This window comes from Anomaloglossus baeobatrachus, chromosome 1 (genome assembly GCF_048569485.1).
Source record: "Anomaloglossus baeobatrachus isolate aAnoBae1 chromosome 1, aAnoBae1.hap1, whole genome shotgun sequence".
NCBI classification, from domain to species: Eukaryota; Metazoa; Chordata; class Amphibia; order Anura; family Aromobatidae; genus Anomaloglossus; species Anomaloglossus baeobatrachus.
The window spans coordinates 768,559,014-768,586,772 of NC_134353.1; the positions used below are offsets into that span (position 1 = coordinate 768,559,014).

General features: G+C 38.7%; 1 protein-coding gene across 5 annotated transcripts in view; it reads left to right on the top strand.

The window, feature by feature from the left end:
* The window catches only part of AIFM3 (AIF family member 3), a 122,269-nt gene extending 98,492 nt beyond the window's left edge, over positions 1-23,777 (top strand). For 3 of the 5 annotated variants that reach the window (XM_075324579.1, XM_075324602.1, XM_075324586.1), the window contains 6 exons: positions 3,207-3,324; positions 4,258-4,356; positions 5,176-5,251; positions 16,210-16,314; positions 20,470-20,490; positions 21,033-23,777. In XM_075324579.1, coding sequence (XP_075180694.1) covers positions 3,207-3,324; positions 4,258-4,356; positions 5,176-5,251; positions 16,210-16,314; positions 20,470-20,490; positions 21,033-21,072 — 459 coding nt within the window. In that variant the 3' untranslated portion in view covers positions 21,073-23,777. The remainder of the gene's footprint in view (positions 1-3,206; positions 3,325-4,257; positions 4,357-5,175; positions 5,252-16,209; positions 16,315-20,469; positions 20,491-21,032) is intronic. The other 2 variants (XM_075324594.1, XM_075324610.1) reach the window with 1 other exon arrangement.
* Positions 23,778-27,759: the final 3,982 nt, after the last annotated feature.

Here is a 27,759-nt window from a genome sequence, read left to right on the forward strand (position 1 = left end):
AAAAGTTCTGTTTCCTGGTGAAGCTTGTTGTAAAAAATCAAATTCCACACTACTCATTCTCCCCGGGCCCAGCGACAAGTTTCCGCCTCTGCCCCGGTTTTTGTTATTGGTCTGAAATGCTGCAGCTATTCACTGAGCTCAGCGCTTAGTGCTGTCTCTACCCGTTGCGCTCAGTGATTGACTGCAACGCTGAAGACTTGATGTCAGCACTCCCCACAGAGAGATATTAGAGTAGCCGCAGAGACTTGGCACTAGACTTAAGGAGGGTAACTAAAGCAAAAGTTTGTAACAAACAGTGTCTGGACACAAAACTTTACTGAAACCAGAAAATCACTTTAAAGAGTTTACTTAACACAGATTTACTAAAACTGTCCCGATGTGTCAAATTCCAGTGATTCTTGCTGGATGACATATTTGGTACATCTTCAGAGCTGTCTAATCTAATTTCACACCTGCTCTGTGAATAACACTTAGAGGTATGCTTTAGGCCAGGTTCACACATCTGTTTGTTTGGTCTGAGTGCTATTCACAAAAAAATGAATGGCACCCAGTCCAAAATTATTCAATGGGGCAGTGCATATGACCAATTTTTCTCACTTACAAAATCTGTGTGTGAAAAAAATTGCAGCATGCACAATTCTCCTCCAGAAATCAGATGAGATTGACTCATTCATGTCTATGGGTGAGAGAAAAAAATCTGATGCCACAGTATAAATATCAGATTTTTATGGAAAAGAGTAAAGGGGGCTTTACACGCTGCGACATCGCTAATGCGGAGTCGTTGGGGTCACGGAATTTGTGACGCACATCCGGCCGCATTAGCGATGCCGTTGCGTGTGACACCGATAAGCGATTTTGCATCGTTGCAAAAACGTGCAAAATCGCTAATCGGCGACATGGGGGTCCATTCTTAAAAATCGTTACTGCAGCAGTAACGAAGTTGTTCCTCGTTCCTGCGGCAGCACACATCGCTTCATGGGACACCGCAGGAACGAGGAAGCTCCCCTCACCTGCCTCCCGGCTACTATGCAAAAGGAAGGAGGTGGGTGGGATGTTACGTCCCGCTCATCTCTGCCCCTCCGCTGCTATTGGGCGGCGGTTCAGTGACGCTTCAGTGACGTCGCTGTGACGCCGCACGGACCGCCCCATTAGAAAGGAGGCGGTTCGCCGGTCACAGCGACGTCGCCGGACAGGTAAGTGTGTGTGACGGCTCTGGGCAATGTTGTGCGGCACGGGCAGCGATTTGCCCGTGTCGCGCAACAGATGGGGGCGGGTACCCACACTAGCGATATCGGGACCGATATCGCAGTGTGTAAAGTAGCCTTAATTCTGTAACATAAGAAACAGTAAATGGTCCAGCTGCCAAGTAAAAAAAATGGATTTCATACTGACAGCACACGGATGACAAGTGAGAAAAAAATCATCCAAGTGTCTTGGATTAAAATCAGACCATATTTTTTATATGCACATTTGACCCCAGGCTTACATGAATTGGACATATGAAAATAATGTCTGGTGATTGACTTAAGGGATCTCTTCTAGTCATGCTCTGTGGCCTGGGGATGAGTCAATTTGCAGATCAGAAATGGGTAATCACTTATTTTTAAAGGTTTGATCCTACAATATTATTGTTGTTTTTTATTATTATAGCACCATTTATTCCATGGTGCATTACAAGAAAAGGGGTATACATAATAAAAACAAATACAATCATCATACAAGGCATAGACTGGTACAGGAGAGTGCACCCTGCCCCCGAGGGCTCACAGTCTACAAGGGATGGGTGAGGCACAGACTGGTACAGGAGGAGAGTGCACCCTGCCCCCGAGGGCTCACAGTCTACAAGGGATGGGTGAGGCACAGACTGGTACAGGAGGTGAAAGCACCCTGCCCCTGAGGGCTCATAGTCTACAAGGGATGGGTGAGGCACAGACTGGTACAGGAGGAGAAGAGAGGACCCTGCCCCCGAGGACTCACAGTCTACAAGGGATGGGTGAGGCACAGACTGGTACAGGAGGAGGAGAGAGGACCCTGCCCCCGAGGACTCACAGTCTACAAGGGATGGTTTAGGCACAGACTGGTATAGAAAGAGATAGGACACTGCCCCCGAGGTCTCAAAGTCTACAGGGGATGGGTGAGGCACAGGCTGGTATAGGAGAGAAGGCCCTTCCCCCAAGGGCTCACAGTCAGTCTACAGGAGAATTGTGAGGGTTCACTGGGTGAGGTATAGTATGTTACCTTTCTTTATAATTTATCCTGTGATTATAATGAAATGACTGCTGAGAAATGATCTCTACAAGTATCAGCCCTTTGTGATGTTTAGTGTAATACATTTTTTTTCATTGATAATGACATGGAAAATTAGCAAAATATCACAAAAAATGTGGAAATATCATTAGCATACAAACTTTATTTTAACAAGTCATTTTCTAACAACACATTCCAATTAATGGGGCCCAGTATTCGAAAATGTATTTGTTAGAAATGTCATTTTTGATCTCCTTCTGTTGCTACAATCTTCATTTTTTCTCTAGCACTGATATTAAAAAGATTGTGCTGTTCCTACCTGTTTTCTTTAAAACTGTTACTTTTAATGTTCATATCCACTATTATTTAATGTATAGTATGTTATTTATGTTATTCATGCTTGTCCTCTGCTGCCACCTACTGGTCAGGCCCTTCTGTTCCCCATTTCTTTTTTTGTCCAGCAAAAGGGAGTGTCTATTACCCTGTTTGCACCTCAGTTCCTGGCATCCATTTTAGTTTTTGCCAGTGCTTGTGAGAATCACATCATCCTCATTTGGACTGCAGAAAGGTAAAGTCTTTTGACCTTGGTGGCTCAAGAGACAAACATCACAAGATAACCACAATGCCAGGTACTTGGACCACTGTACCAATGCATGTCCTTAACCTTTGGAGAAAGTAAACCGTCGTTTCATCTTAGCGTGTGCATGTTTAATCCATCAACTCTGGAGCGCTCTGGTCCTTTCTGCCTCACCTATTGGAAAACGAAGGTAAGATTCTCACAACATCGCACAACTACATATCTTCAATCGCCTTTAAATGGGGACAGAACAAAGATAAGGTATTGAATGTACATCAATTCCAGCGTAACTCTGCAGTGTATATTTGTGTAGAAGAAGTAAAACTAATTCACTCATATGAAGCATAATGACATTATACATAATCATTTTCCTTTCCTGTAGATGATGCAGACCAACGTTCCCGGTGTCTTTGCTGCAGGAGATGTTGTAACTTTCCCACTCGCTTTCCGAAATAACAAAAAAGTCAATGTACCTCACTGGCAGATGGCCCATATGCAAGGTAATCATAACTGCACAATAACAAAATGATCTCCAGCTCAGGCATCCAGAACCATATGATGAGCAGATACAGCAACTCGGAGCTTATGCAGATATCATTTCTAGGATATAACTCAATTAATGAGAATTACGAGACACTTTAGCCTACTAGCCGCTTAAATTGGACTTTAAATTGGACTCAGATTTTTCAAATCTGACATCTAAACATTTGTTTATTTGGCAATATCCCTGGCATTGCCTTTTCTTGATAATATGAAATGTTAATGATGCGTTTAGGTTGATATCTTTTGCATTTGTTTATGACAAAAATGATAAAAAATGATCAATTTTCAATCTTTGAACTTAGATAATCACACCACAGGAAAAAAGTTAATAAATAACATTTATGATACATCTTCTTTACATGAGAATAATTTGAAAAATATTGTTTTATTTTGATAAAATATTAGAAGGGTTTAAGGTTTAACAGCAATTTTTTCAAAGTGATTTACAAAAGTTATTTTTTACGGGCCTGTTCAGTTTTGAATTGACTTTGAGGGATTTACAGTATATATAGGAAAACCTCCAAAAAAGATACCATGTATAAATCAGCACTAGAGCTGAGCGTACCTGGGGAAGTTTGCATTCACCGGTTTCAGGTGGACTTTAGATAAAGTTCAGTTCGGGATGCGGACTTGATCTGAACTTATTCCCCTATACATTGTGACTGGTGTGCAACTCTTTATCTTAAACTCTTTGTTTAGTTGATCTGAACTTGTTTATATACATATAAACAGATTACAAGTGTTTTTGATGCGTTTTCCAAACTCTGAGGACACTTGGATGAAGCTCTGATTGAAATTAATTTGTTTGTTTTTCTTGTATGTGGATAAAGTGGATATCTGAACGAGGCAAAAAATCTAACACTCTGACTTCTCTGCTCTCTTTTGATCAGGTCGCATTGCAGCACTGAACATGTTAGCTCAAGGCACGGAAATCAACACAATTCCTTATCTGTGGACTGCGATGTTTGGAAAGAGCATACGATATGCAGGTATATAGATGATTTTTTTATTTTTAGGTTTTTACAGTTTGTATAAATAATAACATGCAAACATGGAAACTGACAATGGACAACTCTTTCCAGTCTGAGTCTGCAATTATATTTTCTTCGATCAGCCTCCTACTTCTTGCTAATTTTCCAAAGTAGAATACGGATGGAAACATGTATGAGTGCAACATTGGACTACAAAGTGTAGTAGGAGAGGTAGGGAAAAGACCGCACTCGGGACCCGTGGAAGCCTAATTAAGGCGAAACGGCCATCGTCCTCTCTTTGGGAGCCAGCTGACAGGTTGCCTCCGGCCCTCTTTTCACCCATGCACCTGTTTCAATAAACGTCTTCCAGCACAAGTATAGCGGATGGAGTGCGGTCTTTTCCCTACCTCTCCTACTACCTTCGGATCCTCATTGCTGATGTGCACCCCCGCTCTGGATTAGTCACTTTGCAGCTACATCTCTCCGGATACATGCGGTACCGCAGGTAAAAACGCGGATTGGTGCAGGACCACCCTTTTGTTCTTTGGACTACAAAGTGGTTTTTAGGGTGTTTGAGAGATCTTCATTGGGCAGTACAAACAGGACAAATTAGCAATTTTTTAGAAAATTAAAAAGAAAGCTACTTTGCAATTTATTTTGTCATTTCTTATGCACTGGTACAACAACAAGAATGTTTACAAATGTGGACATAATATGCAGAGTTGGTCTTTGCAATCAAGTTTGTGGCTACACGTAATAGCAGCATGCACGAGTAATGTATTCTAGCACAAACCAATATATATTACAGTTCTATATTAAAATACCTTGTTTTTTTAGGAAATGGGGAAGGATTTGATGATGTTATCATTCAAGGAGATATTGAAGAATTAAAATTTGTGGCATTTTATACGAGGTATGGAACATGAGTTATATATTTCAAATCATTTGATGAATCCATGTAATTGCTTACTATTGTCTGGGAAATTTAGCAACTTGTTCTTAAAATCATCTGTTGCTGAAAAATACCATTGTGTGAGCTGAATCAAAATGTATTCAAAGAAGAGATAAGAGATAACAAGCTGTTATATTGCAATAATAAGACCTAGTAAACAGTAATTAAACTTTTAATGCAAACGATTTAGATTCCTGATTGTGATTTAGATTCCCTTTCCTTCAAGAACCATAACTATTTCTCTGTCGACGGAGAAAGGAGAAGGATTATTTTTTTGCATGCTGAACTGTAGTATTTATTGATGCCATTTTATGGTACATAAGACATTTTGGTCTCTTTTTATTGTAAATTTTAGGGAAGAATGGTAACTATTCAAGCTTTTTTTTTTTCCTTTTGTTACTCAATATAGAGTTTGTCATTTTATATTTTGATGAAATACTTTTTTTGGACCCCATGACACAAAATATGTTCTTTTTTATTTTTTTTCATTCATTTTTCCAGTTTTGAATGGGGAAAAGGGAGGTTATTGCAACTTTATATCTATTTAACATTTTTAAAACATTTATTTTTTGCTTTATTTTTTAGTTGTTTTAGGCAACTTGAACCTGTTGTACTTGTGTGTTGTTGTAGTGTAACTGCCTTTATCTGAGCTTCACAGGAGGCCTAAGATTGCAGCCATTGGCAGGCTGGGTGTCAGAGCAAGCCTTTGGCTCACCATGATCATGTTGTGGGGTGGCCGATGAGAGCCAGGGTGCAAATCACTCCATTAACACCTTAACGACCGTGGGCCGTAAAATTACGTCCTAGCGGTCAAAATGTTACTGCCCGCGGTCTGCTGGCGGCAGCATGCCGTGATCGGCACACATCTCAGCTGATTTTCACAGCTGAGATGTGTGCCTGCTAGGCACGAGCAGAATCGTTATCTGCTCGTGCCGTTTAACCCCTTAAATGGTGCTGTCAATATGTGACAGCGCCATTATAAGCGTGATCGCGGTAAACTTTTACTTACCGCCCGATACCGGAAGTCACATGACGCGATCACATGACTTCCGTTAGTTGTCATGGTAGCACAGGATCATGTGATGACTCCTGTACTACACATGAATTGCTTTCACTTTCGCTGTGCCAGCGGCACAGCAAAAGAGAAAGAGAGCGTATCTGCTGTTTACAGCTGTATAGCTGTGATCAGCAGATAGTACAGTGCGATCGGACTGCTGATCGCAATAGCCCCCTAAGGGGACTAGTAAAATAAAAAAAAAGTTAAAAAAAAAGTTGTAAAAAATTAAAAAAAAAAACAAAAAAACCTAAAAGTTCAAATCACCCCCCATTCGCCCCATTGAAAATTAAAGGGTTAAAAAAATAAAAAATATACACACATTTGGTATTGCCGCGTTCAGAAACCCCCGATCTATATAAACTCAATTATTCTGATCAGTATACGGCGTAGCGGCAAAAAAATTCCAAACGCCAAAACGACGTTTTTTTGTCGCCACTTTTGCGCAAAATGCTATAAGAGGCGATCAAAACGTAGCATCTGCGCAAAAATGGTACCGTTAAAAACGTCAGCTTGAGACGCAAAAAATAAGCCATTACTGAGCCATAGATCCCGAAAAATGAGAACGCTACGGGTCACGGAATATGGCGTAAAACGTGCGCCACTTTTTTCGGTCAAACTTCCGATTTTTTTTTAACCCCTTATATAAAAGTAAACCTATACATGTTTGGTGTCTACGAACTCGCACTGACCTGAGGCATCACACCCACACATCAGTTTTACCATATAGTGAACATAGTGAATAAAATATCTCAAAAACAATAGTGCTATCGCACTTTTTTTGCAATTTTTCTGCATTTGGAATTTTTTTGCCTTTCTCCAGTACACTACATGGTAAAACTTATGGTTTCATTTAAACGTACAGCTCGTTCCGCAAAAAATGAGCCCTCACATGACCATATTGACTGAAAAATAAAAAAGTTACGTCTCTCAGAAAAAGAATGGCGAAAAAAAAACGGAAAGCGAAAAATCGGCCTGTCATGAAGGGGTTAAAATGCTGCTGTCAGTCACTACCAGAGGAAACTGAATGGTTAACAGAATTGATGGGCGCATGCTCCGGCCACTACTTTTACAGGCAAATGCCAGCAATATAACACATCCGGCATCTACCGTATGCAGGAGACTCAGCTCCTGAGCCTGCTCGATACATCCTGCAATGACTTATGATGAAAATGTATGTCACAGATCATTAAGGGGTCAAACAGAACTCAGAACCATAACCAATAATTATAGTTTTCAAAAACTTGCATTTTTCCTTGGACCAACAAATAGAGCTTTGGGGGCCTCTGATGACTGTAAAAGATAACATTTATGTTTGTCTCATTTATTTAAAATGTAATGAGATGGACAGGTTTGGTTGCTATATATGCATTATACCAAAATCTACTGGTCTTTTACCATCAATATTGACACAATATTTTTAGATCCAGTTGATATACAAAGATCATACATCTGAGAACCTACCGTATTTTTCGCTTTATAAGACGCACTTTTGTTCCCCCAAATTTTGGGGGAAAGTAGGGGGTGCGTCTTATAAGCCAAATATACGGGGGGGGGGTGAGGGGGGTGGGTATATATATATGTACACTGCAGGGTCCAGAGGAGGTGGGGGCGCTGCTGGGGGCAGGTGAACGCTGCGGCGGCAGCGTTTGATCTCCTGCTCCTGCTCATATAATATGCACAGCCGCTGTCCATCGCCGGTGGTGCTGAAATCGCACGCAGTGAGGGGCTGGGGCAGCGGTGCATATTATATGAGTCTGCGCCCCACTGTTATGGCACATGCCCCCCTGTGTTAGATTTGGCCCCCATGCTGCTGCTCATTCTAAAATAAAAAAGCTTTACTTACCCCCTGCAGCGTTTCTCCCCGTGTCCCTGCTTCCACTATGATCAGGCACACAGAGATCTCAGTCTGCTGTGCCGATCACATGACCGCACTGAGAACCAGGAAGTAAGGAAGAGAAGCACGGAGGAATACAGGAGGGAGATAAACGCTGGAGGAGGTAAGGAAAGAGGGTTTTATTTTGCCAGGGGGCAATATCTAACACAGGGGGACTTGTGCAATCTATAGGGGCCATGGGCAGCACTATGGGGCGATATCTAACACAGGGGTACTTGTGCGATCTATATAGGGGCCATGGGCAGCACTATGGGGGCAATATCTAACACAGGGGGACTTGTGCGATCTATAGGGGCCATGGGCAGCACCATGGGGGCGATATCTAACACAGGGGGACTTGTGCGATCTATATAGGGGCCATGGGCAGCACTATGGGGGCAATATCTAACACAGGGGGACTTGTGCGATCTATATAGGGGCCATGGGCAGCACTATGGGGGCAATATCTAACACAGGGGGACTTGTGCGATCTATAGGGGCCATGGGCAGCACCATGGGGGTGATATCTAACACAGGGGGACTTGTGCGATCTATATAGGGGCCATGGGCAGCACCATGGGGGTGATATCTAACACAGGGGGACTTGTGCGATCTATATAGGGGCCATGGGCAGCACTATGGGGGCGATATCTAACACAGGGTGACTTGTGCGATCTATAGGGGCCATGGGCAGCACTATGGGGGCGATATCTAACACAGGGGGACTTGTGCGATCTATAGGGGCCATGGGCAGCATTATGGGGGCGATATCTAACACAGGGGGACTTGTGCGATCTATATAGGGGCCATGGGCAGCACTATGGGGGCGATATCTAACACAGGGGGACTTGTGCGATCTATAGGGGCCATGGGCAGCATTATGGGGGCGATATCTAACACAGGGGGACTTGTGCGATCTATATAGGGGCCATGGGCAGCACTATGGGGGCGATATCTAACACAGGGGGACTTGTGCAATCCATAGGGGACCATAGGCAGCAGCATGGGGGCGCTATCTAACACAGGGGAACGTGTGCAATCCATAGAAGACCATAGGCAGCACAGGGGAATGTATGCAATCCATAGGGGGCCATAGGCAGCACAGGGGAATGTATGCAATCCATAGGGGGCCATAGGCAGCACAGGGGAATGTATGCAATCCATAGGGGGCCATAGGCAGCACAGGTGAACGGGTGCCATCACAAGGGGGCTATATTCAATATAAGGGGGCCATATCCAGATTAAGGGGGCTAATTTTAGGATGGGGGGCTATGAGGGACATATACCCTATATGATTTGTTAGAGGGACACTGGCATTATAAGATGGACCCCATTTAACATTAAAAAAAAAAATTCTCTTTTCTTTCACCAAATTTGGGGGTGCGTCTTATAATCAGGTGCGTCTTATAAAGCGAAAAATACGGTACTTATCTGGTTCATGGGGGTTTCTTCAGTCTCATAAATATATCTGGAGAGATAAGTGAATATTTGTAACACTAACTGATAGTATATATTTTTAATACTATTTTTTTGTTTTTTTTTACCCTTTTGCTGATGGGAATGCTGAATGGTATTTGAAGTGTAAACTGCTTGTGTAAAGCTATAAATTATTTTGCTATTTAGGAGATCCAAAAAGCGCTTGTATCCCAATAGTGAGATGACATCCTGCGTAGATCAATGGAGGTAATACTTAGGGACACGTCTCCAGGGTGAAGGTTACTCTCTTTGGTTTCTCATACACTAAACAACAGAGTTACTTACTTGACCTTATATCTTGGTGGCATCCATGGTACATACCGGACGATAAGTCAAATTTGTATGATTTAAAGTGGCAATTTAAACTGGTTATCCAGTATTAGAAAAAAAACTCAGCTGTTTTGTTTTGAAACAACAACTCCAGTCTTTGGACTGTGCTGGAATTGCAGATGTATATATTTGAATAGGAACGGGATGCATTTACAGACACCGCACATGCAAAAAAATGGATCTGTAGCTAGAAAACAAAATTGAGACTCTTTTTTTCATCCTAGACAATCCCTTTAATTATTATCATTCTAACTATTAGTGACTTGCAGTTCTTGATCCCTTTTTGACATGTGAATAAAACATTCCTTAGCTTTCTTATACACGGTATTGGTGTTATAATTTTCGCCATAAAAGCAAATTCATTTTTAGCTATATTTTATAACTATATAGCTCTTTGTGGCTACATAGTCTGACATCATTATGTCACTACTTACAACATGACAGAGCGTATTTAAACTGCCGCCAGCTATAGATTTATAATTAGTCATTAGGGTAAAGGCTTACAGCTGGCAGAAGAGACTCAATGTCTCGGCTGCCCCAACCTAATTTATCGTGTAGATTGTAGCTATACAGACAAATTAGTTACTTTTTGCCTCTAGCTGTACTTTCAGGTTACACAGTGTATGTATAATGAATAACTGATATAGCTGCAGTGTACATACCTGATATAAGACGAAAGCGCTATCTCCACTGTGCCTTACAAACACTTGTACAATGAATAATGCATTTATAAATGTATAAATATAAATGTAATTATACAACAGATAAAATAGATATATTTTTATATATATATATATATATATATATATATATATATATATATATATATATACATATATATATATATCTATATATATATATATATATATACATGAGTTGTGCACAGGCCTATGATATTTATGGTTTTGGTGGCTCAGTGATAAATTAAACACTGACTTAAAACCACTGTTTTAGAAGATAAATTATTAGAAATTAAATGTAATTATTATAATTTTCTTGATTGGTCTTTATGGCTCTACTCTTAAAAATTAAATATGACTATCCTACACTAAATCATACTCATAGAAATTGGGAATGTTGAGACCTAGCTAATTTCTTTAAAATATGTTTGATAAATCCCCATTAGAAGGATTATTCTGGACTATATTAATTGTTTTATGCTGGGCCTAAGAGCTAACAGGCAGGTAGTTGCTAACTACCTGCCTGTTCTTCCTTGTGTTGATGGCACAGTAGGCATAGAGCAGAGACTGAATACTCCTGCCGGCAAGTCCGTGTCCGTGGCTATTGCTGATGTCGCGTATACAGAGAAGCAGCTTCTGTTCCGTTTTGCTCTGTTGACAGGATTTGACGGCCGATATCATGATAACTGACAGCTGGTTCCTGACTGCGAAGCTGCATGAAGCTGGATGTCATTCATCATGATGTCAGCAGTCATGCCCTGTCGACAGATCAGCGCGAAAGAAGAAGAGCTGCTCTGTTGATGGGGAGCAGCTGAATTGCCAGTAGAAGTGGTCAGTGACCACTCTAATCTGGCGCCAAACTAACTAGATAGCAACTACTGGCCTGTTAGTTTTTTGGCTCATTATAAAAATAATTTAGCCTTGGATTACCCCTTTAAGGAACAGAGTGGCATCGGTGGTTTCTTACTTTTAAAAACAGATCAGCTTTAAAGTTCATTCTAAATTGTAACATATATTTGTGTGTGAGTTGTTACAAAATATCAGGCCAAGGGCATATTTAGAAATTATAACACTAAATAACAAAAAGCCAAATGCCTCCCACTCCTTGATTTAATGAAAAAAACCTCTCCAATAGCAGCAATGACATGCAGGTGTCTGCTGTGTTAAACAGCTAGCAGCTGCTGGGTATGGAGCATCCAAGTTTCACCTTACATATACAGAGCGTGTCAGGAAGGGATTAAAAAGCAAAAAACATTCACATACAAAGTCAGACAAGTGGTGCTTAAGCTGTTTTTTTTTTTTTTGCAGTTGCGTCAGTACAGCGCAATTAGCAGAAGAAGTTGAGAATGATGATGCTTAGACAGGGTCATGCCGCACAGATGAAGTCACAGAAGAGTTTAGCCAGAAAGGTTAGATGCTCCTACTGGCCAATAAGCAGGGCTTCTATCAGCAATATGGCTTAGGGACTAGCCTTACAGAACAGTGGACAGATGCTCGGCAATTGCTGTTCAGCACTGGGACCCCCCAAACTCAGTAGCTCCATAGCATGTGTGCAGTCTACCTCCATCGGAAGTATGCCACTAAATTGCACAATACACTGGTTGACCAACCAAATGCTTCTTTTGAGCCAGAGTCTAACTATTCCTTCGAGTCACTAAACTCAAACGAGTTGCATCTTACAAACTAAATGTAAATTTTCAAGAATTTTTTGCTCACTTTGTAAGAAAGAAAATGTGTCAAATTCTTTATTATGACTGTCAGTTGGTAACTCTGTTGTTCAGTCTACATGGTGGGACCTACATGTAAACTATATGGCATTTCTTTCTGATGTTCTCTCTGTAACCATTACAAATTCACTAATCCTGGGGACATGAAGGTAACGGAATGTAGGAAATATCCTCACAGTTTTGCATGATACACTTTGGAATTACTGTATTTAATGGGTTATTAAACCACAAAATGCACAGATTATTCAAAAGCAATTATTCAGCCTGGATCATCTGGGACTAAAATAATAAATAATAGCAATCCATTAATACAGTAATTAGAATTAATTTTTAATTACTTTTTTTGTGAATTATGTCATACAAATCAGTATTTTGTGGGTTTTCCGTGAATCACAAATAGTTTACAAGTGTGAATATCTGCTACAATATATATATATGAAAAATGAAGAAGAGCGCCGTTTGGTAAGTTCTTGTATTCTTGTTTTGTAAAATGTGAAATATATTATGGCAATTGTTTTTAAAAAATACAATAAGAAAAATATAGATAAATGTATTAATTGACATGGTGGATGGACAGCATAGCTTAACCTTCTAACAGTCACAATACAATGGCTGGTGTTGGCCTTGTTTGTGAAGCAGCAATTTTAGAGCAGGTCTTGTCCTCGGCTCTCAGATCCAGGGACACCTCGATGAGTCCAGGTTACATAATTTGGCTGTAGAAAAGAAAAAAAGGAAAAAAAGGTAGTTAATAGGGTACTTCCAATGAAAGAAAGGTGCCTTATCACAAATAACAACGTTCATAGAGTAAATTTGAGTCTAGTTCCCAATATCATTGACAAGCAACTTTTTTTTTTTTAGCGGAAACCAGTGACCAGCTAAATGCACTGCAGCCACCACAAAGAAAATGTAGTATTACATTGTAGCTATTCAGATAAATCACCGTTCATGTAAACCATGGACAGTTCAAGTCCATCAGATAAACAAATATACTGTAAAGCCATGTTCACATGTTGAGTATTTAGTGAGTTTTTTACCCAGTATTTGTAGCCAAAACCAGCAGTGGAACAATTAGAGGAAAAGTATAATAGAAACATGGGCACCACTTCTGCATTTTTACCCACTCCTGGTTTTGGCTTAGAAATACTGATGAGGGAACTTGAAAAGTATAGTTCGGTGTTTGTACGAAACATGGGCTTTAGAAAAAATTAGCGTTCAAGTTCAGTTTGTGAGCTTTAAGTATGCAAACCATTTGCTCAAGAATTGTTGTGCTTGGGTACGCTCGGTACTCAGCCCTGTGTGGGATGTTTACAGTGTTTGAATGGCTCGCACTGGGGGTAACAAGAGCATTATCATATGTAGTGTGCACCCCCCAAAAAAAATTGAAAAAGCCACTTACCCAGCTCCGGAAATGTTCAGTTTATGTCTGTCTGTATGTGGGAAGAGAACTCAATTGCCCAATCAGTGACTTCCATTGGGGTTTAGGTCAAGTTCAGGTCCAGAACCAAACTTTATCTAAAGTCCGGCTTAACCCGCCAAGCAGAACTTCCACAGGTCAGCTTATCTCTACTTACAAATACTGAGATAGAAAACTCAAATGCCTAATGTGTTCTCGTGGCCTGTAACTAAAGGTGTGTTCATATTGAACAATCCGCAGCATTAAACAATCGTTGATCGGCTACATATCTTATGATTGTCAGACATTTAATAGCATGTTTAAACTACTGCTCCCATGCACACAGAATGGCATCTAAAAGATCATTTCACCTAATGAACAAGTGTTTTGTTCAGGTGATCTGCAGCCTGTTTATACTGCACGATGATCAGGAAATTTGTTCCCGATAGTTGTGCAGTATATATGCATCCTAAAACTGGTAAAGAGGTGGAGTCACTGATATTAGTTATTAGAATCCATTTAGGATGAATAGATGAAGATAAATGAGCAGCTTGTAATTAGTGTAATGAAAATCATGGTTTCAAAGTAATTCTACATTTTTTGCTCAATAATACAACTCATAACAGTCAATAATATAACCCCAACTTCAAAAAAAGTTAGAATACTGTGAAAATGTAAAGAAAAAGAATGCAATGATTTGAAAGTCATAAGCTATATTTATTCATTACAGAACAATGAATAGAGATTAGAAGTTGAAAGCTAGACATTTATTCATTTTATTAAAAAAAAAACCCAAAGCCCTCATGTACAAATTGATTCCAGCAACACATTTCAAAAATGTCATGGCAGTGTTAGCAAAATACTTGAAAAAGAGTGGCACTAATGAAAAACAGCTGGAGGGTCAATTTTCAATTAAGTCATATGACTGTATAAAAAAAGCAAGTAAGAGAGGTAAAGTCTTTTAGAAGCGAAGATAGTCAGAGGTTCACCAATCTGTGAATTCATCCAAACATTGTGGAACTATTTCAGAAAAATGGACCTCAATGTAAATTTTAAAAGATGCAACAATTATGAAAACATCCATGTGCATAAGGTTCAAGGCCGACTGTAAATTTTGGATGTTTGTGATCTGTTGGTCCCCAGGTGGAACTGCATTAAAAACAAGAATGTGCAAATCACTGCATAGGCTGAGTAATACTTTCAGAAATAATTACCGTATCTGTGAACACCATTTGCTATGAAATCCACATATGCAAGTAAAAGCTCTATCATGCAAAGAAGATGCCATACATCAACACAATCCAGAAACGCTGCTGGTATCCCTTAGCCAAAACTCATGCAGAATGGAAAACTTTTCTGTGGTCAGATGAATCAAAATCTGAAGTACTTTTTGGACCACATGAACGTGTGTCCTGTGGACTCAAGAAAGGCGGGACCATCTAGCTTATCAGTGAACAGTTCAAAAGCCTGCATTTCTGATGATATGGGGTTGCATGGGCAGCTATATAGAGGTTTTAGAAAAATATATACTCTGATCCAAACTCTGTGTATCTCAGGGAAGACCTTGTATATTTCAGAAAGACAAAGGTAAACCACATACTGCATCCATCACAACATCATGGCTTCACAGAAGAGTTTGGGTGATGAACTGACTTGCCTTTAGTCCAGACCTCTCACCAATAGGAAACACTTGGTGCATTATGAAATGAAATATCTGTCAAAGAAGGCCCTGGAGTGTCTAGCATCTACAATCCTACATCAGACAATGGTACAACATTCCTCTCTCAAAACTCCAACAATTGGGCCTCTCACTTTTTCGTTTACAGACTGTTGACAAAAGAAGAGGGGATACTGGTAAATGGTAGACATGGCACTTTCCTGATTTTTTTGAGATGTGTTGCTGCCAACTAATTTTTAAATGAGTTACTATTTTAAAATGAAATAGAAAAAAATCTACTTCACACCTTCAGATCAGTGTTCTATGTTCTGTTGTGAATAAAATACGGCTATAAGAGATTCCCAAATCATCGCAGTCTTGTTTTCTTTTACATTTTATACAGCGTCCAAACTTTCATAGCACTGGGCTTGTGAATAGGCACATTCATTGTCATCAAATGAGGAAAAGGAATAAAAGATCTTTCCCCAGCCAGGTGAAGACGTGATTGAAGGTTTCAAGTTCATTCATGGCCATCTCTTTGTAGTTACTGACAAGATTGAAGCTTCTGTTAAAAAAGAAGAAAAGAAAACAAAACTAAAACAAACAATAGGCACAAACACACTGTTTTTTTTAATCTAGATAATTCAAAAGTAGTATTTTAACATATGGAATTTACCATTCCTATACTAAAAATGGTGGATTGTGTTTTATTTCTGTGTATTCCAGAAATGATGAGGTAATTGCAGTTGCCAGCATGAATTATGACCCTATAGTGTCCAAGGTAGCAGAAGTCATGGCATCAGGAAAATCGATACGCAAGCGTGATGTTGAGTAAGTAGTTTTTGACAGAAACAATGTTTGTGTTCCAAACTGTTAGGAAACTAAAAGAAGATGGAGAGCTATTATTGGGAAAAAACTTAGGGAAAAAGTAAAGGTTTTACCTATAACAACTAAAAGCACAATAGTGGGATAACACATTGTAACATTTCCAAATGAATGTGTGCTACAGAACGATGAAACCATGTTAGAAAAGTTGGGAAAGAACTTACTATCAACAACATTTTAGCATGATTTGCATTTTAATAACCAAACCACAGAACACACAAATGCCTACCACAAATCACCATGAAATCAGATCTTAAAGAGAATCTGTCAGTGGGATCAGCCCTGATTAGCCATCTATTTGGCATGTAGATCATAGGAAGCTGAATAAAATGATACCTTATATCTAAAATCCAATGTCTCATTTTAGAGATATCAACATTTTCTTAATATGCAAATGAGCTGTTAAGAGCTATGGGAGGGGTACAGATCTGTATGAGAGTCTTCAGAGCTTATTTTAAATTAAAGGGGCCGTTAATAGTGTGAGACATGTAAGTAACACAAAAGTAACATTTTTTTTTTTCAAGAGTAGCTTCTGAAATGGCAGCTGAGATCTGATAGGAAATATATGTACCAGGATGGAGATCATATATACATATACAGATGGGGACATATATACCAGGATGAGGATCAAATATAGCAGAATGGGGATCTTCTATACACAGATGGGGGACATATGTACCAGGATGGGGATCATATATACCAGGATGAGGGACATATACACCAAGATGGAGGACATATATACCAAGATGAGGGAAGTATAACCTAGGATGGGAGACATATGTACCAGGATAGTGGAAATACAGTAAATACCTGCAAGGGGCCCAGGATGTGGGACAATAGTACATAATTGGGGGACATTACCTCCACAACAGTGTTAGCAGCAGATTCCTCCCATAACAGAACAACATTACCATATATTTTTGCTGCAATTTTTTTCCAATTTTTCCCCTCAAAGTTAAATCCATCTTATGGTACAGTACGTCGAAAAATCTGGTATATATTTTGGGGTGATTTGTCACTTTCCATTTCCATGTAATTGCAGGATATTTTCCTACAATTTAAATACTACATTATTAGTAAGCTTAATCTTAACACAATTTTGTAAAATTTTCACTTGCATTTTTTCCCCAAATTCAGAAGGAAAATATTTTCAGTTTGTGAAAGCAATATACAATACATACATTAAAGTTTATATTACTAATAAATATTCATATACTTGTATATTTACCACAAATTGGAAAGTTAAAGCTATGGTCATCAGGGTTTTAAAAGAATATAACTCAATCAAAATTGGACATGCCACCTGACACTACAAAGCTGACCTGAGCCCCAAAAACCCAAATGACTCCTCACCAGGACAAATGGGAAGAACTGAGACAAAGCGCCAGGATTCGTGCATCTGATGTAATACACAACTTCTGGTGCAGCCGCAGATTGCTATTTTTAGTCTCTCTCTCTCTCTCTCTCAATCTCTCTCACTCTCTCTCGCTCTTTCTCTCTTTCTCATTCCTATGAATTCCTCTCTCTCTCTCTTTGTAACAAATTCCTCCGAATTCCTCTCTCTCTCTCTTTGTAACAGATTCCTCCGAATTCCTCTCTCTCTCTCCGTAATGAATTATCTCTAACGAATTCTAAAGTACTATTCTGGTATTCGTCATGAATAACGAACCTATTGCAAGTCAGTGGGAACACTGAGCATTTTACTTGTCGTGACAAATACTGGAATAATACTCAGTATTCGGTAAGCATTATCCAAACACGAACACTTACTATTCGCCCATCTCTATTTTGTAGGTTATATGTGTATGTCTCAAGAGACTTGCCAATATAAGTCTATGGATGCGAAAAAAAAAATCCTATGGCATACCCCCCTTCCAGGTACCATTCGATTTTTTTTCTTGCACTCGTAGACTTGCAGTGATGAGTTTCATGCGATATTCGCTGCCATATGCAGCTTACTATGATTTTTCCTCTTCCTGATTACAGCTGAGAGGGAAACTACCTCATTGAATAACATAGCGGTGACTACTATCTGATTTTTTTTATTGGATTGCACTCAGTTTTTAATCACAAGTAGGAGCGAGGACTTACACTCCCTGACAGAAGTTCTGTCGCTTATCCATGTTATGTAAATCAAAGCTTATAACCTGACTATAAATTCATCCATTGGTTTTATAAATTACTCTTTTGAAAGCTGAAACCCTCCCAAATTTGGTTTAGGTTATGAAATTAAAGTTGCTGCAAAGCTGAAATTTTGATCATTTAATGAACACAGAAAGGTCAGATTTTGGCAAGACAACAGTTTTGTCGCTTTGTCATATAATGCACCTAGTCCTAGTTTACATCCTCACCTGTGCTCACTAAATGATCGCTTAATTAGTGGGTGTCTATAAAAAAGAAACCCAGCACCCCAGACCTTCACTTGAACTGCAACTTGACCTCTGACAACATGCCAAAAATCCACCCTACGACCAATGCCTTGATTATCAAGAGGCTGAGGACCAGATCCACTGCAGAGGTGGCTGGCACCTTTAATGTGTCTCAGTGTCAAGTACAAAGAATTAAAAAAATATTTGAAGAGACTGGAGATGTTTTTGACAAGCCCAGGTCCGGCAGACCCCGCAAGACAACTGCTCAGGAGGAACATTTGTTGGTTAGAAAATCCAAAGCCAGCGCCTCTTCCACTGCAGCAGAGCTCCAACAGTCCTGGCCACCTCAAGTCCCTGTGTCAACTAGAGCAGTTTATAGGATTCTGTATCGAAATGGCCTCCATGGTCGAATCAGTGCCCAGAAGCCAGCACTAAACAAAAGGCAATTAAAAAAACGTCTGGCATTTGCCAAGTCCCACAGCCTGCTAAACAGATGGATGCTGGAGAAGTGGCAGAAGGTGGATTTCTCTGATGAATCTTCAGTTGAATTATACCACAGCCGCCGCAAATACTGCAGGAGACCTACTGGAGCTGTATGGATCCAAAATACACCCAGAAAACAGTTAAGTTTGGTGGTGGAAAGATCATGGTCTGGGGTTACATTCAGTATGGGGGTGTGTGAAACATTTACAAGGTGGAAGGCAATATCAATAGCCTAAAATATCAAGAAGTATTAGCTACCTCTTATATTCCCAATCATAAATGGGGTCAAATTCTGCAGCAGGATGGTGTTCCAGCTCATACATCCATCTCTACAACAAAGATCAAGGTGCTCAAGGACTGGCCAGCCCAGTCACCAGACATGAACATCATTGAGCATGTTTGGGGTAGGATGAAAGAGGAAGCTTGGAAGACAAAACCAAAGAATCTAGATGAACTCTGGGAGGCATGTAAGACTGCATGCTTTGCTATTCCTGATGACTTCATCAATAAATTGTATGAATCATTGTTGAACTGCATGGATGCAGTACTTCAAGCTCATGAAAGTCACACAAAATATTGAATATGGCTCTAATAGCACCACAACTTCATTCACCAATGTTATGCAACATATATTTGTATTAGTTAATTATTTTTTTAATTATTAATTATTTGTTTGAATTTCACATTATGTTCTGTGGACGACAAAACTTTGTGTTGACAAAATCTGACCTTTCTGTGTTCATTAAATGATCAATATTTCAGCTTTGCAGCAACTTTATTTTCATAACCTAAACCAAATTTGGGAGGGTTTCAGCTTTCAAAAGAGTAATTGCTAAAACCAATGGATGAATTTAAAGTCGGGTTATAAGCTTTTATTTACATAACATGGATAAGCGACAGACCTTCTGTCAGGGAGTGTATAATGATTGTCCCAACTTGATATTGAATTTAGATATCTCATCTGGATGATAAATCTACCCTAGTGATCATTAGATCACTGTAGATGTTATTTTCTAACTCCTGGCATTCAACTGTTATACAAAGTGGTTGCCCTGAGTTCAGCTGTCCTGAAATATTGAAAAGGCATCCAAACTACAAAATACTGGAAGCACAAAAAGCTAATTCTGTAGCAACCCAACAACAATGGCACACAACAATAATATTTGCTAAAGGTTGTAATAAATATATTTTTTTAAATGTTGTGATCTCTAATGTTTTTTTACATTTTTTAATGCTTCAATCAACATAGGATGTTTGTTCGTCATTGCAAGTAAGTTCATATGTGATGTTTAACAGTGCACTATTGTTAGTCCCTTATTATAGCTGTGTCATTGTGTGCCACAATATAAAGCCAGGTATCTTACTAATAATAAGGTAACATTAATGCATGAGTATTTTGGTCAGTATATATCAGTATTTGTAGGTCAAAACCGGGAGTGTGAGCTATTCATAAAAAGCTATGAAAGGATTTGTACCCCATTACACCTTGTACCCACTTCTGGTTTTGGGTTACACACACAAATGCAAAATACTGTCCAAAATCCTGTGAAAATATCCTAAGTGATTTAAAAAAAAGATTATTTCCAACTTATCTATTACACCACATAACAGAAATATGATAGATAAGATAAATTAATATTTGTAACTAGGGTCAGAACCATGAAGTACAGGGACAATTGACCTCAACGTGCAATTTACAGATCTGGAAAACAGTTTTGTTAATATGATACTTCCACCTGTTGTCTCTCTCAGCCATTCAGCAGAACTAATATGGGATACTTGACTTTTCTTAAAAATTTGTTTTCCCCTTAGAACCGGTGATATCTCCTGGCTAACAGGCAAAGGCTCGTAGTCAATGATGGAACTATACCTTAGAGAATATGCATGTGGAATGGGGCTACTTAACATTTTAACACTGTGATTGCTTCTGGACACTTTTTGATGCATATTCATCCTACCCAACAGCAAGTATGTGCTTAAGCCATTCTGCTCTTTAGACTATGAAGGAATAAATAAAATGCTGCAAATGTCACTCATCATTACATTACTGACACATGGAAAATTTACATTGGCCAAGAATGTCAATTTATGATAAAACCTTTACTGAAGACTCTACTTTGGATACTAGCTGCTGATGGATTTCTCTTGTTACCTCCTTTCTCTACGGTTTATGGACTAAAACAACACGGAACCACTGTGTTCAGCCATATATTTTTGTGAAGTTTCATTAAATGTGAAGTGTCAAATACGTTGTTAGACGTAAAGGTTGAAATCGTTTTTTCCTGTAACATTGATTCATTTTATATGTTCAGACTTTATAAAATGCTGCTCAGGATGAGGATGATATATTTCAGGTTTAGACTTGATGAGAGTAAAAAAAATAGTTATGACTTGGGCACCCCTGGTGAAAATTACTGTTAAGGTGAAACAAGTGAAATGATCTTTAAAAGGCATAAAGTTAAAGATGACACATTTCCTTTGGATTTTAGGTAGACAAAAATATTTTTATCTTTTACATTTTTAAATTAACAAAAAAGGAACATAGGCCGATGTAAACGTTTGGGCACCCTGCATGGTTAGTATCTAGAAAAAAAAAAACAAGGAGAAAATTGTAGAAAAAATACCCTGACTATAAATAAATAAATTGCAAGTGCTTAATAAACAGGGTACTTACTATATACATTTTTGCAAAAAGGTAAGAAGCTGTCTCACCTCGTCACGGTGTACCCATCTGTGACAGTCCCTAACCTACTAAAGTTAAAAACATATTCTGTACCTGACTAGTGTCATGTCAAGACTTCAATATGGATGGTAAAGTGGTTAGCTGGGTCCCAGATTAAATACACAGCAAAAAGTGACAAGCAGGTAATTGTTCAGCCTCAGTATCAGGAGGGCTGCACCCCCAACTTGCATTAAAGCAAGATAACAGACAAAAAAAAACAATAAACTGAGCTGTGACAAATGTTCAATAAACATGCAACATTACAAGCATGTGAATTGCAGCCTCAAGACTAGAAAAAAAACAAGGAGAAAATTGTAGAAAAAATACCCTGACTATAAATAAATAAATTGCAAGTGCTTAATAAACAGGGTACTTAGTATATACATTTTTGCAAAAAGGTAAGAAGCTGTCTCACCTCGTCACGGTGTACCCATCTGAGACAGTCCCTAACCTACTAAAGTTAAAAACATATTCTGTACCTGACTAGTGTCATGTCAAGACTTCAATATGGATGGTAAAGTGGTTAGCTGGGTCCCAGATTAAATACACAGCAAAAAGTGAGAAGCAGGTAATTGTTCAGCCTCAGTATCAGGAGGGCTGCACCCCCAACTTGCATTAAAGCAAGATAACAGACAAAAAAACCCAATAAACTGAGCTGTGACAAATGTTCAATAAACATGCAACATTACAAGCATGTGAATTGCAGCCTCAAGACTAGAAAAAAAACAAGGAGAAAATTGTAGAAAAAATACCCTGACTATAAATAAATAAATTGCAAGTGCTTAATAAACAGGGTACTTAGTATATACATTTTTGCAAAAAGGTAAGAAGCTGTCTCACCTCGTCACCTCGCCACAATGTCCCTCACATGTTCGCGAGTGCGAACACGTAGCTCCCGTGATGTCAGACCCACATAAATTAATCCACATGCACATGTGGCATAGTAGATGACATATGTTGATTTACAAGAAATGTATTTGTTGATCTTAAACTCACGTTTGCCATCTGACGACATGAAGGTGGCAGCACGGATGATATTCTTACATCCCATACAGTCACCACATGGAAAGCAGCCCAGCCGAGGTTTACCTGCCCCGGGAATGCTGGGCTGCCTTGCCACGTAGTGACTCCGCACAAGTAAATCTCGAAGATTTTTACCCCTGCGGGCCGTCATTAGAGGTTCAGACGTCAAAGACAGGGCCAATGAGGGTTCAGTAGTAAGGATGGACCAGTGACGTGATAAAATTGTCCACATCTTATTCCACTGGTGGTTAAATGTGGAAATAAAACGGACTGGTGAATTTACTTCGCTAACAATGATAGCGAGCAAGCCATAACCATAACAGGCTAATTAGGTTTGAAACCTTGATCAAAGTTATATGGTACACAAATCTCCAAGGGTGTCAAAACTTTTGCATTGTTCCATTTTCCTTTTTGTAATTTTTAAAATGTAAAAGATGAAAATATTTTTTTTTGCCTATAATACAAGAGAAATATGGCATCTTTAATTTTATGCTTTTTAGAGATCATTTCAGCTCTAACTCTTTCAACTTCCTTAACTGTTCACTATAACAGTAATTTTGATCAGGGGTACCCAAACATTTGCATGACTTTGTAATATTGCTCTTCCAATCAAGGAGGTTAAAAGGTTGAAAGCTTTAAATTACAAAGAATAGGAAGATGTTTAATTAACCTTGGTTAATAAGATAGATATTTTTTAATCTTTGGTCTTCCAAGTCATTGCAGGCTTTCCTTATTAAAAGCCTATTCAAAACCTTATAGTCTTCACTACTTATTATAAAATTCAATTTTTATTAAATAATCAATCACAAACATACATAAACACTTAAAATAAGAAGTAAAGAGGAAGTAAAGAGACAATCTCCCTATCCTGTTTCCTTCCTACAGTATGGGGGTCGGCGTCCTAGGTCAATGACGCCCCCGTTCAACGACGACTAGGTCCCTATATTGAGCCCTCCCTATAACAGATATAGTGCACCCCTTCTGGTAGATTGAAATCTCAGAGTATTATCACCACGGTGAATAGACAGTGCACAGTCCGGGGTGACTTAAATGTAGCTGATAGTATAGCATTGGGCACTTATGTAACTGTGGGCACTCCTGTTTAGGAATTGTGTGTCTCAAATATGTCCTTAAATTGAGCACACCAGTTATGTGCTGAATACTCTCTGAACAGCATACTTATTTAAACTGTGCTTTACAACTACCTTTCTGAGCACACTGACAGATTTGACAAATCAGAGACGACCCCTAAGCCCCACCCCAAAATTAATGCTATACTATCAGCTACATTTAAGTCACCCCGGACTGTGCACTGTCTATTCACCGTGGTGATAATACTCTGAGATTTCTTTACTTCTTATTTTAAGTGTTTATGTATGTTTGTGATTGATTATTTAATAAAATTGAATTTTATAATAAGTAGTGAAGACTATAAGGTTTTGAATTAACATCTACTTTATATGACTTATCTTGGTATACAACTTATTAAAAGCCATGTGCCATGCCGTAATGTACCCTAATTTACACAGAGTCTGTTGGTGCCCTCCTGACACAGAGTACCTAGGGCCCTGCCAACCTCATATAGATATGCCCCTTGAATACTCTATGCAATGATGTTAAGTAGATCATCTCTTCGTGCCAAATTGAGAGCTTCTATTCTTTACAAATGCATGATAGTGTTCTCTACGTGATCAATTACTGCTTTGTTTAGTATCTGAAGAGTTATACATGGACTATATGTGTTCTATGTTGACCCTCCAGTCATAGTTGGAATAGTCCTATATCATTAATAACATTTTTAGTTGATCATGAAAATTGCATTGACAACTCTCGCAGATAATATATTTTTAAAACTACCTTTTAGAGAGAATCTAAATAATGGCTTATGCGTGTCATAAAAGAAACAGCATAATAATAAAGCAATGGAAATAAGTTATATAATAGATATTTCAATGCCAATACTACAAAAGGCACTTTTAATTCAATTTAGAAAGGCAGTTTTATTTTTACACCCTCTATATGTAAAAAAATAATATAGAAAATAAGAAAAATATATTGTTTAGTTTATTATACTTATGTATTGTATATACTGTAGCTCCACTTCTTAGGGTGTACAAAGTGGCCAAAACACAATACTGGAATTAGCTATTTATTGTCCAGGTTTAAAAGGAAATTTACTGTATATGTATGTATGAATGTCAGACATGAGATAGATTTTGTATTAGTAAAGGAGAAATAATTTTTTACAGTGATTTTTTTGTAAAATATGTTGACAATATGGCAAGTATTTCATTTTTTCTTGGCTGATACACTATAGTTGTTTAGAATACAAGCTTTGTTAATATTCTCTTACGTCAAGCAGTGAAACACTTTCTAGTACTATTAGATTTTCAATTGAATGTCCATCTTTAAAAGTACAAGAATATTATATCATCTTTATGAATTTCCTCATATACTGTATCTTTTAAACATTCAGGACTCTGATCCAGAGACACAAATCCTCAACAAATACATAGACTTATAAAAGGTTTTCCACCCCTCTCTTGTAATTTTGTGTACAATATTATATACCCAACCATGGATGCTCTGCCGATCTCTTCTTAACGATGACCAGTGATGACCAGCATGTGATGGAGCTTAGAACGTTACAGCATATTATTTATATCATTGAACTAAAAGAAAACTTTGTGCACTAAACACGGTTTTCCAACCAAATAAAGAAAATGGCTTAGACCAGTTAAAAATAATAAAAGAAATGATACTCCCTTCACTGATCCCCTACGGGTCCCATTTTGGTGCTTAGCTGGTTTGTGCTTTCTGGTCCTGTCCTTGACAGTACATCACTAGAAATGCTACTCCATTAATGATGTGTCAATCACAGTAGCAGAAAACATAGCATTTCAGGGAACATGATCTACGGGGAATGAGTGAAGTTAAGTATCCATTCTTTTTAACAACAGTGAGCAATTATACAAGTACCGTAAACTTTATTTGCCCCAACTGTTGGCGGCTGAAGACTGCCCAATTTTTATTATTAAACTCTTCCTTTTTGCAGGAAATTTGGAACTCTATATTGGATAACTGGGCTCTGACAGATACAAAGATATAATATGAAATAAATAAATCACTATTTTTTTGAATCTATTTAGAAATGAAAATGATAGACTGTCACGTCAGTGTTGGGTTTATAAAAGAGTTTAGTAAGAGGCAAAATGGGGAACAAGTCCTTTAATAAACTGCATTATATGAAGCAAATGAGCTGACTTCTATACCCATCTGCTAGATGTATTGAATTACCTGTAGAGCGCCTTACAGCAGATAATGAATATATGTTTGTTAATAGGATATTCTGGAAAATAACATTTTTAAGTTCAAATATTTGTTGCACGACTTTAATATTGAGGAACTATCATTGGGATAGGTCTTGAATATGATATCATTGGGGTCTGACACCTGGCACAACCACTGTTCAGCTGTTCTCAGTGTTGAGATGTAAGCTATTGTGTGTCGCTGCACAGCTTTGTAAACTGTTTAATGGCCACATCCATGTATGGCAGATCTTGGCAGTGGCTACTAAACAGTTGATGGAGCAGAGTTGTGCAGCTTCGTAACTGATAGTTTGATTAGCATACAATAGATAACTTAAAGGAAACCTGTCATGTAAAAAACACTATTAACCTGCATATATGTGGTTAATCTACAAGGTAAAAGCATTCTAAATGAGTGCTGTGACCACATTGAAAGCCCGGCAATGGGGAGGAAATTAACTTTATTCTTTCCGGCACCCTCTGGCTTTCAGTCCTTGAGGCAAGGTTGGTTTAAGTCACTGCTCAGTACATAGTGACGTGTTACCATGCCTTGGCACTGACTGACAGCCAGCTCAGCATTGATGCACTACTGATATTGTTATCCCCATTCCTGCAATTTAATAGCATTTTTACATTGCAGTACCTGGCAGTAGCCACTAAACAGCTGAAAGATCTGTGCTTTGTCCCCCCACAATTGCTTACATCCAGACAACAGTGGTGCTGAGAACAGCTGGTCAGAGTGCTATATAACAGACAACAACTGATCTGCAATATGTGATCTACCCAACGGATAGGTCAACAATTTTAAAGTAGAGGCATAACCATTTAAAGTCCTCAAAACACATAAAAATAGCAAAGAATCTAACAGATACCCTTCTTATCAATAGTCCCATCCTTGACACCAAATGAATATACACAAACGAGCCAAAGGGAACCAAAGTTTTGAACTTGTCTTTCAGACTCCATATCTCACCATCCACTACAGCTTTGAATGTGAGACTGCAATAATTTTATAGACAATCATCTTGGTTATCTCATGCATACATTTGACTTTACAACTATTTAGCATAGATTAGTTAAGGAAATTCTTGTCATATTACTGCATTGTTATTGTTTTGCTTCTAAAACTCTAATTGTTAATTTTTATTATTATGTTAGTATTTCAACACTGCCTGAATCCTTCTGCGCATGCTCTTGATCAGATTCAAGCATGTCTCGACCGAAATGGGATCACAGGACTCTTTAATAATATTTATTTACTTATATAACGCTATTGATTCCACAGTGCTTTACATACATTGGCAACACTGTCCCAATTGGGGCTCACAATCTAAGTGTGGGAAGAGCCCAGAGTACCCGGAGGAAACCCACGCAAACACGGGGAGAACATACAAACTCTTGGCAGATATTGTCCTTGGTGGGATTTGAACCCAGGACCCCAGTGCTGCAAGGCTGCAGTGCTAACCACTGAGCCACCGTGTCGCTC